General features: G+C 46.5%; 1 protein-coding gene across 3 annotated transcripts in view; it reads left to right on the top strand.

Moving 5' to 3' along the window:
• The window catches only part of PTPRG (protein tyrosine phosphatase receptor type G), a 743,963-nt gene that overhangs the window by 627,801 nt on the left and 102,225 nt on the right, over positions 1 to 13,937 (top strand). For all 3 annotated transcript variants that reach the window (XM_003273634.3, XM_003273635.3, XM_030802031.1), the window contains exons 9-10: positions 6,175 to 6,359; positions 9,881 to 9,989. In XM_003273634.3, the coding sequence (XP_003273682.1) occupies positions 6,175 to 6,359; positions 9,881 to 9,989 (294 nt within the window). The remainder of the gene's footprint in view (positions 1 to 6,174; positions 6,360 to 9,880; positions 9,990 to 13,937) is intronic.

The following is a 13,937-nucleotide window of genomic DNA, read 5'->3' as shown; positions in this document are numbered from 1 at the left end:
ATCTGTGGTGTGCCCTCAAGAGTGCTCCTGGTGTTCATTTTAGACCAGTAGAAAACTCACCTCACCTTGGGGGCCAGAGAGCTGCCAGGGAAGTGGGCTGAGCAGAGGCAATGGGGAGTGGTGGGGACTGTGGCAAAAAAAGAAAAAGATTGAGTACACACTCCCGTCTAAAGGAAATGATTGCTCTCCTGCTCTAGCTCACCACTGCTACGTGTGGATGCAGGTGTAATTTTAAAGCCCCTATTTCTATGTAAAATACACCATTTTTTATTAACACTGTGTGGGCCATAGAGTGTGTCCGTTGGGCCTGAGGCCCACAACTTTGGGTTTATCCACAGTGTTCCCTCGTAATCCTCACTGCAACCTTATGAGAAACATAATTGCTAGACCCTAGTCACCCATTTTATAGATGCGGACACAGGATTTGCATGGGTCTGGCTCCAAAGCCCACACTTTCTATTATACCAGCTCTTCCAAATTGATCTATAAAATTCTGTCTTGCTGCATTTGCCTGTTTCCTATTTGGACTTTTGAGGGAGGTGTTGTTTGAAAGAAGGGTTTCCATCACTTAAAGAGCAAGCAGAACTTTGGAAGCACAAGGCACAGTGGCATCTGCCTGCTCGCTTGCCTGAGTTCTTTGACGGGTGTCTGGTACTATCATTGCCCCTGTCGCCAAGCATAGGTGGTTTTTGTTCCCTCTGTAGACTGAATGCTTTTCTTATTAGCAGAAGGCATGAGTTAAAGACCAGAGACGAGATCCTCAACACATTTGAGGCTCCTGGCAGTGACCCCAGGAATGAATTGTGTGGCACTGATTTTGTACATGGAATCCTCTTCAATGGAGGACGCTCAAAACAGCGTCCCTCATTCCGTCAGAGAAACGCGAGCCCCTGCCAAGGGTACCAGTGATAAGGAGCTTGGTCCCTGGCCGGGAGATTCTTGCAGCTCAGTCAGAGGGACACAGAGGCGGGTAGATGGTGAGGACAGACGGTGATGGGCACACAGGGTGAGGAGGGAAGCAGTGAGAGTGGAGGAGGACACGGGTGGCCCATCGGCCTCAGAGGGGAAGCAGGGTGTTGAAGCTGGATTTTTTTCTTTTCCTTTATTTTATTTTATTTTTTTTTTTTTGAGCTAGGGTCTTACTCGGTCACCCAGGCTGGAGCACAGTGGTATAATCAAAGCTGACGGCAACCTCCACTTCCTGGGTTAAAGTGATCTTCCCACCTTAGCCTCCTGAGTAGCTGGGACTATAGGTGTGCGCCACCACACCTGGCTAATTTTTGCATTTTTTTCTAGAGCCGAGGTTTCACTATGTTGTCCAGGTTGCTCTCGAACTCCTGGCCTCAAGCGATCCACCCACCATGGCCTCCCAAAGCGTTAGGATTACAGGCGTGAGCCACCACGCCCGGCCTTGAAGCTGGATCTTTAAGGGGGCTGGGGTGGGGGCTGGCCTGAGATGAGTCCATGAAGAGGAAGATGGCAAGCCATGAGGCTGACGATGTGGAAGGGGAACATGTCACATAGGACCTGTGGACCACGGGAAAGACTGAGGATGTTATTCCATGTACAACCAACTTTCTGTTCATTCAGCAAATATTGATTGAGAGCCCACTATGTGCCAAGTACTGTCTTAGATGCAAGGTAATGAACCAGACAAGACAGAAAAGGCACCAGCCTTGTGGAGCTTCCATCTAGTGGGGGAGATAGATAATTACAGATCGTCAATGAAGTCAATAATACAACTCCACATACTAGTAAGTGCTGGGAAGAATCTAAGCTCCGTGAAGGAGCAGGCCTGTCAGCCTGTGCTGAGGGGCAGAATTCAGTGCCAAAAATACAGTGCAGGTGATAATTGTGTTTCAAAAAAAGGCTTGGCCTCTGCTTACCGTCTCAATCCGGGATCAGCACTGATCCATGGGCTGAAACTTACTCCCCACCACCTTTTGTGTAACCATGAGCTAAGAATGGTTTCTATATTTTTAAACAGTTGGAGAAAAATCAAAAGAATATTTTGCAACACATGAAAATCCTATGAAATTGAACTTGTGTCCGTAAAGTTTCACTGGAGCACAGCTACACTCATTCATGTTTACATATTACCTGTGCTGCTCTGTGCTTCAAAGGCGGAATCAGTAGTGGCTACGAGAGACCATGTGGCCTGCAAAGCTGAAAATATTTACTATCTGGCCCTTTACAGAAAAAAAATTGCCATCCTGTATTCTAGGCCCTCCTAGTACTCTGCAAATGCCTCCTCCAAATTTGGCCCAGTATAGCTAGAAAAAGCCACTACCCACGATGGGGGGTAGAGAGCAGAAGAGACATCTCTCATCAGACTGCTCTTCCTATAGCTCCTCAGCCTGCAAAGCCCTGGCCTCGTGCTCCTCCTCTCATGTGTAATCAGGGACAAGCATGGATCTTTGGAGGCCATTACGTTACAGAATTCCCTTCCTGGCAGGTGATCCCATTAGAGTGAGGCCAGATCTACCTCCTTGAGAGCTTAACTCAGTCTTTTTTAATACATTGAGACAGTGAGATTCTGTACCATCATTCAAGACCATGACACTAAGCTCTAGTTATTGACGAGGAAATATACCCATGAGTTATTGCGTAAAACACAACAACAAAAAATTCTAGGGCCAGGCATGGTGGCTCACGTCTGTAATTCCAGTACTTTGGGAGGCCAAAGAGGTAGGATCACTTGAGCCCAGAAGTTCAAGACCAGCATGGGCAACATAGTGAGACCCTGTCTCTATTTTAAAAATTTAAAATTAGCCAAGTGTAGTGGTACGCACCTGTAGTCCTAGCTACTTAGGAGGCTGAGGTGGGAGGATCACTTGAGCCCAGGAGGTTGAAGCTGCATTGAGCCATGATCCAGCCACTGCACTCCAGCCTGGGTGACAGAGTGAGACCCCACCTCAAAACAAAACCAAACATTCCATTCTAGTGTCATCCACATCTTATTCTATTTCCATCAAATTGTGCATCTGTACTTTCACATGTATATAAAGAGAAAACTGCATGCTGGAGTCCCAGAATGTTCACAGTTGTTTTCTCTGGGCGCTGAGATTTGGGGTGAGTTTTTTTCTTCTAATTTTCTTTTTACTTTCTTGTAATACTTGGGTTCCTTTTTAAAAAATATTAACATGAATCATCTTAAATGCACACAGAAAAACCTATCTATTTTAATTTCAAAAAATAAGAAGAATGGTTGCATCTGTATGTGGGTGACAGAATTATTTATGGGGGTATGATGTAACTGCCAGAGAGGGATGCTTCCCCATACAGCGTTCATTGCTATTTGGAGCAGGGGAATGAATGGTTTCAGAATAAGGAAGATAAATAAGAACATGGTGGGAGGTGAGAAAAGATAGAGAAGTTAGGAAATCTGACATGGTCATCATTATGTGATATAGAAGCTTCCCAATATGTACATCTCGGTTCATTATTAGTATTTGGAACGCTCGAGGTGTAGCTATTTCCTGATCTTTCCCCCGCCTCCTCCATGTTCTGTTTTGGAAAACTATGAAGCCACTTAGAAGCCGGAGTATTTAAAAACAGTAGGTTGGCGCCACCTAGTGCCCACGTTCTGTCACTCCACCGTCACGTCTCCATGGAAGCCTCCCTTCAGATTCTTTGTTTGATGTCCCTGCTCTGGTGGCATTTGCGCAGCAGACAGCCTGATGCCTCCCAGGGGTTCTGCGGGGCAGTGGGAATGCCTCACTAATTTATCCCTCCCTCTCTCCATCCCTCCCTCCCTTCCGTCTCTGTCGCACAAAGTGAACCTCACCGACTGAACTGGGGTTTGGCAGTTGAAGAGTAAAAGGTGGCCTCCCTGTCAAAACCAGTCTACTTTTCTCCACCTGCCAGGTCCTCAAAGCTGGGCTGTGCATCTCTGGCAGGAAAGCCATCTTGTTCCCCAGGGCTGCCTTGGGTTTCGGGCTCTTGAGTAGGAAATACGGGAGTCTGGCTCCTGGGGGGCTGCAGGGCATGTGGGTGGTCTTTGGAAGATGCCAGCGGGTCAGAACCAAGCTGGCCTGTCTCTGCCAGCACGCCCACTTACTTCTTACCCGGTTCCTGCACCGAAACCAGAAGGTCCTCCTCACTCTCCCCTGCCCTCCTTACCCGGCACGTCACCAGGCCTCTGCGTTTTACCTCCTAACTGTAAGCTCTAGAACCTGCCATTCCTCCCTGGTCTTCCAGCAATTGGCCATTGCCACCCCTCCTCACAGGCCCCCTCCTCCACACTTGGCTTCTCTGGGGCCTTCTACACTCAGCTGAAGCTCAGGGGATCTTTGTAAAGCACCAACCTGATTGCGTCATTCTGGGGCTCAGTTCTTTCCAGGGGCGTCCAAGGACTCGTGGGAGAAAAGGCCAGAGTTCAAATCTGACCCCAAGGCTTCTCACTGCAGCTACGCCTGCGCCCTGCCTGCCTGTCTTCTCCGTGCCTTGCTCCAGCCCCTCATACCTTCCCTCTGGGTCCCTTTACAGCTCCCACCCCCTTCATCTCGATAAAATCTCAGCCCTCAGTTACATGAACCTTCCTCAAGGCCGTCTTCCCTGGGTGCCAAAGCCTGAGCCACCTCTTCCTCTCCCTCCTCTCCCTCCATCCTGTCCTGGCGTGCAGTAACGGCTCTGTGCGTGGGATTCTTTGGTGAGCCTCCATCTCCTAGAGTGGAGGTTCTCAGCCGAAGGTGATTGGCTCCCTCAAGCAACCTTTGGCAATACCTGGAGACATTTTTGGTTGTCACAAGTTGAGGACGGGGAGCAGGGCTACTGGCATCTAGCAGGTGGAGGCCAGGGATGCTGCTATACAATATACAGGACAGCCCCCAAGAGCAAGGCATTGTCTGGCTCAAGAGGTCATGGATGCTGAGGGTGAGAACCCCTGCCCTGGACCATCAGCTTCATGAAGGCAGGGAGCATGGCCACAGGGGTCTGGACACCCCTGAGAAAGCACACATTTCCGGCTGACTGGATTGGACCTGTTGAGCATTTGTATAACTCATTCGGACCTGTCAAGGTCTCAACACTTTCATAGGTTTGTCTGTAAATAGATTTAGATCCACCGTGTCCCTTAAACCTCTCAGCCCCAAGGAATAAGAAGATGAATGAGCCTGACTTTTCCTTACACCCCATGTCAGGATAATTACACGGGGTTCTGCTGTTCCAGAGAAAGTCATCCTTGTGTTATGTGACTTTGCTTTAAAATTATTTAAAGTCTCATTTTAAATTTATTTATTTGCACTCGGACCTGCTTACAATAAGGTTTCGTCTACAGTTTTAGTTAGTGCACTCTACCGGTCCAGTAGCCTGGCTTCTTCTAAACGTCCATCATGAAGAAAAATAGGCTGATGACCATGAGGCTGAAGTCGGGGGACACAGTGATCAAGGATCTTTTGGAGACAGCGGGGGAAATTTGAATATGGACTATATATGAGACAATAGTATTGAATTCATGTTTAGTTTCTTTGATAGAAACTGTTATTAGGGTTACATAGGAAAGTGTCCTCAATCTTGGGAGATGCAGGACAGGGTACCTAGGGGAGAAGCGTCAGAAAGCTGCAGTGTTTACTGGCCTAGCAGAAAAACAGCTCTGATTGTGTGTGCGCGTGTGCATCTGTGTCCCGTGCACGTGTGTGTGTGCTTGTGTGCATCTGTGTCCCATGCATGTGTGTGTGCATCTGTGTCCTGTGCATGTGCGTGTGTGCATCTGTGTCCCGTGCACGTGTGTGTGCTTGTGTGCATCTGTGTCCCATGCATGTGTGTGTGTGCATGTGTCCCGTGCACGTGTGTGTGTGCATCTGTGTCCCATGCATGCGCGTGTCCGTGTGTGCATCTGTGTCCCGTGCACGTGTGTGTGCATCTGTGTCCCATGCACGTGTGTGTGCGTGCATGTGCATCTGTGTCCCATGCATGTGTGTGTGTGCATCTGTGTCCCGTGCACGTGTGTGTGTGCATGTGCATCTGTGTCCCGAGCATGTGTGTGTGTGTGTGTGTGTGTGAACAATGTTCTCCCCCTCTCTACACACACAATGTTAAGAGGACGCAGGAGAAGGGAGCATGGGTGCTTCCTGTATTACTCTTTCAACTTTTTGAGGCTGTAGTCCTTAGGGGCATGGATTGAATGGTGCATCGTTCTGAAAGCTCCCTGAGCTGAGCCCTGTGTATCTTCAGTTTGCAGCTCTCCACCCATCCACATGAAGGTGCAGCCTCTGAACCAGACAGCTCTGCAGGTGTCCTGGAGCCAGCCGGAGACCATCTACCACCCACCCATCATGAACTACATGATCTCCTACAGCTGGACCAAGAATGAGGATGAGAAGGAGAAGACGTTTACAAAGGACAGCGACAAAGACTTGGTATGAAGCCCCTGCTCTGATTCAGGGTACATGCTGCAGAGAGGGACTCCTGCTGCAGGTCTCTGCCAGGCACTGCACAGTGTGCCAGCTCTGTGTCATCTGTCCTCACGCTGTCTGGTGAACATGGGCACTGCCATTGCTGCGCTGCTCAAGAGTGCCAGGGAGGACAGTAGATGGAGACTGCCTAGGCGCCATCCTGACCTTACACTTAACAGCTATGCAACCCAGAGAGCCGGTTCATTTCTTTAGATTGGTTCCTTTGAAACTGACTGCTTTTTCTTTCATTATTAACAAACAGCCTCAATTAGGCCCTTCTCATCTCATGGGATTATCATAAATACTAAATGAGCTATGCAAGTATTCAACAGGTCCTATATAACTATGTAAATATTAACTGTTATTTATTACAATCATTCTCCTCTTCCTCTTCCCCTACTAAAGCTACTGCTGCTAATGTCACCACCACCACTGTCCACAGTCGCTGCCACTTCCCTTTGTCACGTTTGTTCTGCCTTACACATTTCCAATACCTGCCAAAGCCGTACAGCTGTGTAATATCTTATCTCTTTTCTCAGATACTCAAATACTATGCTATCTGACCTCACTTTGGGCTTCACGTGCCTAATTCAACGTCTCCTCTTAAAATTTACATAAATGTTTAGTGTCCAACACACAAGCCCCTTCAGAACAGATGTTTTTAGAAGCCATCTCATTCCTATAAAAGCAAACTCTCCACAACTACTGTCTTACTGTCTTTTTTTTGTTTTTTTGAGACAGAGTCTCGCTCTGTCGCCCAGGCTGGAGTGCAGTGGCGCAATCTCAGCTCACTGCAAGCTCCGCCTCCCGGGTTCATGCCATTCTCCTGCCTCAGCCTCCCAGGTAGCTGGGACTACAGGCGCCCACCACCACGCCCGGCTAATTTTTTTGTATTTTTAGTAGAGACAGGGTTTCACCGTGTTAGCCAGGATGGTCTCCATCTCCTGACCTCATGATCTGCCCGCCTCGGCCTCCCAAAGTGCTGGGATTACAGGCGTGAGCCACCACGCCCAGCCCACAACTTCTGTCTTTAAGTCTTTGCCTAAAAACTCAAAGTGACACATTTGGTTTGAAAGCCTTGCGTTTATTGTTAATCAAAAGAAGGCTCTGGAATAATGAAACCCGTAATTGTATATGCACATGAAAAATGCAATAGCACCAAGTGGGATTCTTAATGACTGTTATCACTTTTTTTCTCCAATACAGAGTCCTCCGGGCCCATTCAATCAGTTATAGAATAATACTTTTCATATTTCTTTAGATGAAGATTCTTTTACTTCATTTCCATTTATATTTTCAATTTCCCCACTAGACATTGTTATCTGGGTCACATTAGGGAATGATGAGCTTCATGAAATCAGAGAGGAATCTATTGAAAGGCACCCAAGGTTATGATGTATTTTAACCTTTCCCTTGTCACAACTGGAAGTCCATAAGGGATTTTTCTCTTTCTGAAGTGAAGATGGCTTGCATTAATCAGCAGAAACCATCTAGGCGCTTATGCAGTTTCTGGTTCTAAGTGGAAAATAATTAAACATGCAAAGATGAATAGATACCGTCTTGGAGTGAATTCTAATAAATCCCTGCATAGATGGAGTGAAGATTTCACTCTGAACAGAAGATGAGGTCAGAGGTTTAGAGAATGAAGCATAAATTAGTTTCAGAGAAAGAGAGAGATGTGGAGAAAAACATGCATTGACAGCAACTTCTTGTAAGAATTTCTAGGGCTGGTTATGTTCTTTGGGGACACAGAAAATTAATTTTTCTAATTCCTCAATGAGTGAAGAGTGCTGACTTAGTGGCAACAAAGCTATTCTCTAACTCATGGTTATTTTGGCCCAGAAACCTGGAAGTAATACATTTCATTTGAGCAGCATTTTCTAGTGCACATCCGCCTTCCACATCTTCACCACAAACCCGTGGGCAGGTGTTACTGCCCACCTTTTCCAAACGAGATCAGTGAGGCTTAAAGTTAAATAACACGGCCCTAGCCTACCCCTCTCACTAGGAAGCTGCTTTTAAGGCAACAGCAGCAGGTGTGGCCACAATAACATTTTAATACCAGTTCAGAGGTTTTCAGTAGCTGCGTCGGGAAAACCCACTCCCAACTGGTGGTTAAGCTCACAGAGCTGCCTCTATACTTGGCCCAGAACACATGCTTTGATGATAAGACAACTCATCTATTAGGAAGAGTCTTTGAAAATCAGTTGCTTTTGTTGTTTGTTTCTTTAGGAAGCAAGTGCTGCCTGCTTTTTAGGTAGTTTCCATTTTCTCATTTTTAAAGGCTGTCAGAATGAAACTGTGAGGAAGAGGGACCTGGATTTGGCTAATATTTGACCAGAGATTGGCAAAATTTTTCTGGAAAGGGCCACATAGTAAATATCTGAGGCTTTACAGGTCATGCAGTCTCTGGCATAACTACTCAACTCTGCCATTGTAGAGTGGAGGGAGCCATAGACCTACCTAAACAAATGGCCATGGCTGTGTGCCAATAAAACTTTACTGATAAAAACAGACAGTGGGCCACAGCTTGCCAACACCCCTATGTTAGCCAAGTGGCATTCTTTCTGTTGCTTGGTGTGGTCTACCTCTGAGCAAGGTTTGCTGGGCCTCTGTTGTATAATTCTCACAAGTACCTATGAAGTAGCTCTTCCTCTCACCATTTTACAGAAGATAGCAGAGGCTGAAAGAACTGACTCAGAACCCCACAGCTTGTGAGTGATATGAGGAGACCATGTCCTCTGCCTTTTAGCCTGGTGTTCTTCCTTGCATCATGCCCCATACTCTGCGTAATAAAAATACAGCGAGGCCTTTAAACTGTAAAGAAACAGACCTGGGCATGCAGGGTGGCTCACGCCTGTAATCCCAGCACTTTGAGAGGCTGAAGCGGGCAGATGATCTGAGGTCAGGAGTTCGAGACCAGCCTGGCCAACATGGCGAAACCCCGTCTCTACTAAAAATACAAAAAAAAAAAATTAGCTGGGCTTGGTGGCGGGCTCCTGTAATCCCAGCTACTCGGAGAGGCTGAGGCAGGGGAATGGCGTGAACCCGGGAGGCGGAGTTTGCAGTGAGCCGAGATTGCGCCACTGCACTCCAGCCTGGGTGACAGAGCGAGACTCCGTCTCAAAAAAAGAGAGAATCACTTGAACCTGGGAGATGGAAGTTGCAGTGAGCTGAGATTTTGCCATTGAACTCCAGCCTAGGTTACAGAGTGAGACTTCATCTCAATAAAAAAAAATAATAATAATGTTACTCAATCCCGTGTCCTGAACATTTCGATGCTGAAAACAGGTTCCCAGGGAAGTTCATAAAAATAGATTCCCAGGCAGGGTCCAAGCAGTCTTTCCTTCCAAAGTGAGCCTTTGGTCAGCAGGGAAGCATCACGTCTGTCAGGCTTTGTCACGGCACTCAGGTTTGGCTTTAGAATGCAAAGTGTGCCCTGGCCTTCAAAACTAACTCACTGCCTTTTCCTTCTTTATCTACAGAAAGCCACCATTAGCCACGTCTCACCCGATAGCCTTTACCTGTTCCGAGTCCAGGCCGTGTGTCGGAACGACATGCGCAGCGACTTCAGCCAGACGATGCTGTTTCAAGGTGAGGCTGTGGCTTCCCCTGCTGTGGCCTGGGGCGCCCGAGACTCCCTCCCAATGTTTTCTGCTTCTTCCTGCTCAGGTGCTGGGGAAGAATACAACAAGCCTGGCCGGAGAAGTGTAGGGTTTTAAAACCTATGTGGAGCCGGGCGCGGTGGCTCACGCCTGTAATCCCAGCACTTTGGGAGGCCGAGGCGGGCGGATCACGAGGTCAGGAGATCGAGACCACGGTGAAACCCCGTCTCTACTAAAAATACAAAAAAAAAATTAGCCGGGCGCGGTGGCGGGCGCCTGTAGTCCCAGCTGCTCCGGAGGCTGAGGCAGGAGAATGGCCTGAACCCGGGAGGCGGAGCTTGCAGTGAGCCGAGGTTGCGCCACTGCACTCCAGCCTGGGCGACAGAGCGAGACTCCGTCTCAAAAAAAAAAAACCTATGTGGAAAGCCCTAGTAATTTAGGTCTTCTAGGTTGGAGGTTTTATAGGCAGAAGAGGGGAGAAGAAACAAAGCATTTTTGATTGTTTGTTTTATTGTTATTTTCCAACTGTGGGGAACCAAGTACTCGGGCCTTTTTCTTGGTCACTGTCCAGTGCTGTGTCACAAAATCACTTCCAAGTTGTACCGTCGAACATCCTCTTTGTCGTTCTAACGTGATTCAGTTAGCTGTTCTCTCAAAAACTGCAGCCCAAAGCAGCTACACCTCACCCTTCCGACTTGCGAGCCACACAAACAAGCCCCTGCGTGCAGGATCCTTGAGATTCCTGGATCTAGATAGATGGTCCTGATGACTTAGGTACTAATAGAAAGGTCCAGGGCCAGAACTAGGGTGAAGCAAGTGGGACATTTGCCTTCGCTCAAAATTTTAAGGGGCACCAAAAAATTGAGTGACCAAGAGACATAACATTCTAATGGAATTTTGGTTTGTTTGTTTGTTTGTTTTGAGATGGAGTCTTGCTCTATTGCCCAGGCTGGAGTGCGGCGGCACGGTCTCGGCTCACTGCACTCCAGGCTGGGCAACAAGAGTGAAACTCCATCTCGAAGAAATGAAAATATAATAAAATAAATACAAAATAAAAATAAAAGCAAAATTGATGTAAAAATCTCATGAATAAAATATCTGAATTTTAAGTAGAGATAGATACACTCTGTCTTACTCGCCCCAACCTAATCCCAGTCCTGGTTCCAGGATTATTTAGGCAGCTATGGGCTGTAGCCATGGGCTGTAGTTTGCTGATTTGGTTTGATGACAGGCCTTAAGACCAGCATGGAAGTAGGGACCAGGGTGCTGGACTCTGCTCTGCCAGCCTGAGGTCCTCTTGGATCAGGTCCTTGGCTTCTCGGGTCCTCAGTTTTCCCTGAGGGAAACTTATCTGTCAAATAAGAAAACCACACCAGGTTAACCAGGCCAGTGGTGAACCCTTTTTGAGTTACGGATCTCATGAAGGTTTGGACATTTTCCCTACAAAGTGCTAGAATTTTGCACACAACTTTGGGGATCCAGTCAGGCATGTGAGTTGTGGACCAGCAGCAGCAGCAACAGCAAGAGCTCCTGGAAGACTCATTGAGAAGTGCACGTTCACAGGCCCCTCCCAGACCAGCTGCATCAGAATCTTACCTGGGGCTGGGGGGCTTTATCCAGGAATCTGAGCTTTCACAAGTTGGCCCTGATGGCCCTGGGAACTGGCAGGCACCGTAAGGGGTTCTGGAGTGAGGACCTCTGGTCTGAGTCCCGGCTGCCTCTTAGAAGCTGCGCAACTTTGAGAATGTTTCTTAACAGCTTGAAACTGTAGTTTCCCAATCCAAAAAGTGGCAGTATCCATAGAACCTACCCCACGGGGTCTTTGTAGAATGATGCGGGGTAATGGATGGTGAGTCATTCACATAGTGCTAGTTACTGGCGCTGTGTATAAATCCCCCCCTTAGCATTAGTATATAAAAATAATAAATAATAAACCTAGGATTAGAAGCCCTCCAGCCCAGATTTCCTCCAAGGATCCCCTCTGGCTTGAACATTTTCCATTTAGTATTTAAATATTCTTTGCTAACGTTCACATTGATCTCATCCTTCCATTTAAACTAATGGAAATGAGCATAGCTGCATTTTTTTCATAAATAAATCATGCTCCCTGTGCCCACCTTTACTGTGAACATATTGGTCTCTTTCCCTGTGTCGAGGAAGGACTGCAGGGCGAGGCCAGGTCTGTGCTGGCCTAGGGGAGAAAGAAGGAAGGCAGACTGGGAGCTTGCTGAGGCCGGGGCCTTGGAGCTTCGGACACATAAATCATGATTAGGCCTCCCATGTGCTCCGTCCAAGAGCCTAGAATCTGCAGAACTGCCTTACCTGATTAATAGACCCAGAGCTCCCTGGCTTCTGCATGGACTTTGAAAAATTAAATGTTTATAATATAATGTAATTCAAAAAGGCCCTGTCAGCTAATAAGTTCAAAGCATGGAATAGTTTAAATGTCTGATCGTGATGACTTGCTGAAAGTGGCCAGTGTCTCCTTGTCTACAGACTTTCTTTCTTCAGAGGTGGACATGAGTTTACTCATTACGTATATTGGCGTTTATCCCTCCATGTTGATAAGGGGGCAAGTTTTAAAATGGAAAGAAAAAAGGTATCTCCTTTTTCAGAATAATTAGGTTTCTCAATAATAAATTTAATCTGGCTTGGGAGCATCAGGAAGCCACATGGAATATTTACCATATTATAGTAAATATAACACTATTTAGGTTATATGTAACATCATAATAAATATGTTTACCTTACTGTGGAAAATATAACAATAATATAACGATAATAATAGCAAGCAATATTTGTAGAGTGGCTCACAGTGACAGAGCATTTTTACATAAATTATTTCATTTGAACCTCACTTTATGGCAGCTGGTGCAGTAGGGGTTATTTTACAAACAGGGAAATGATGGCTCGGGTGCAGGTGACTGCAGAAAAACTCTGCTACTAAGCTGAGTTGGGTTTTTTTATTGCAAAGCCTAATCAGCAACACACAGCAATGGCCCACCCCAAAGAGTAAAAATTACCAAATACCTGCAGTCTTCAACAAAAGGATGAAATTATTGATGAGATATTCAAAGCCTTTTTGCAGTTCTCAACAGTCATGGAAAATGGGAGTTTATAAGCTTCTTCTTTGAGCCACAGACCCATCCGTGGCAAAGCCCCTGGATCCTCTCTCAGAATGGTTTTAGATAAATAAGTGAAATACATAGGAAAGTACCCAATTATATTCAATACAGTTGTCAAAATATTTTAAACACATTTGGGATATAATAATATATGTGCTTTTTAAAATTAAGGTATTAAATGACAAGTGGTTGGTCTGTTAGCTCCAGTGATTTTTGAGTAGTGATGAACATCAATGATATTCCACAATAGCTGCAACAACTCTAAGGCAGTAAGAAAATATCTGAGATTTCAATCAGAGACAAAGCTGCAGGTCCTGCGAATGCAGTTGGGATTGGTTGCCTACATACATAGTGGAAAAAAGGGCACCATTGCAGTGAGAGCTTAGAAAAACCCCATTAGGTCCATTGACCCTAGGTAAACACTCCTGATCTGAAAGGTCCTGTAGAAGCTTCTAGTCACTAGGGCTATCAGTGACCCGAGTGGATATTGACCCCAGTGGAGATTGTTCAAGACCAGTGGAAAGCCACATGCTGATGGAGTGGCTGTTCAGTTTGTTGCCATTAAATAGAGCCCCTTTTAAAGGGCAGGTAAAGTAGTTCCTCCTGGGAATCTTTTTTCCTGTCTTAAATAGGGGAGGCATGCACACCTGTCTGAAGCATGAAGTATTGATCTTTGAGCAATTCAGTGATCATGGGAGGCTATATTTAGGCTGGGTGAGACCCCCGTTACTTGCTTTCTTTGCTGCCTTATTTGACCTGGGACCTACACACATTTGACTTTCCAACTATGCAAAATGGATATATTATCAGGT

The sequence above is a fragment of the Nomascus leucogenys genome, chromosome 21 (assembly GCF_006542625.1).
Source record: "Nomascus leucogenys isolate Asia chromosome 21, Asia_NLE_v1, whole genome shotgun sequence".
Taxonomy (NCBI): Eukaryota; Metazoa; Chordata; class Mammalia; order Primates; family Hylobatidae; genus Nomascus; species Nomascus leucogenys.
Note: the sequence above shows the minus strand (reverse complement) of the source record. Positions and strands in the feature narration are given on the sequence as shown.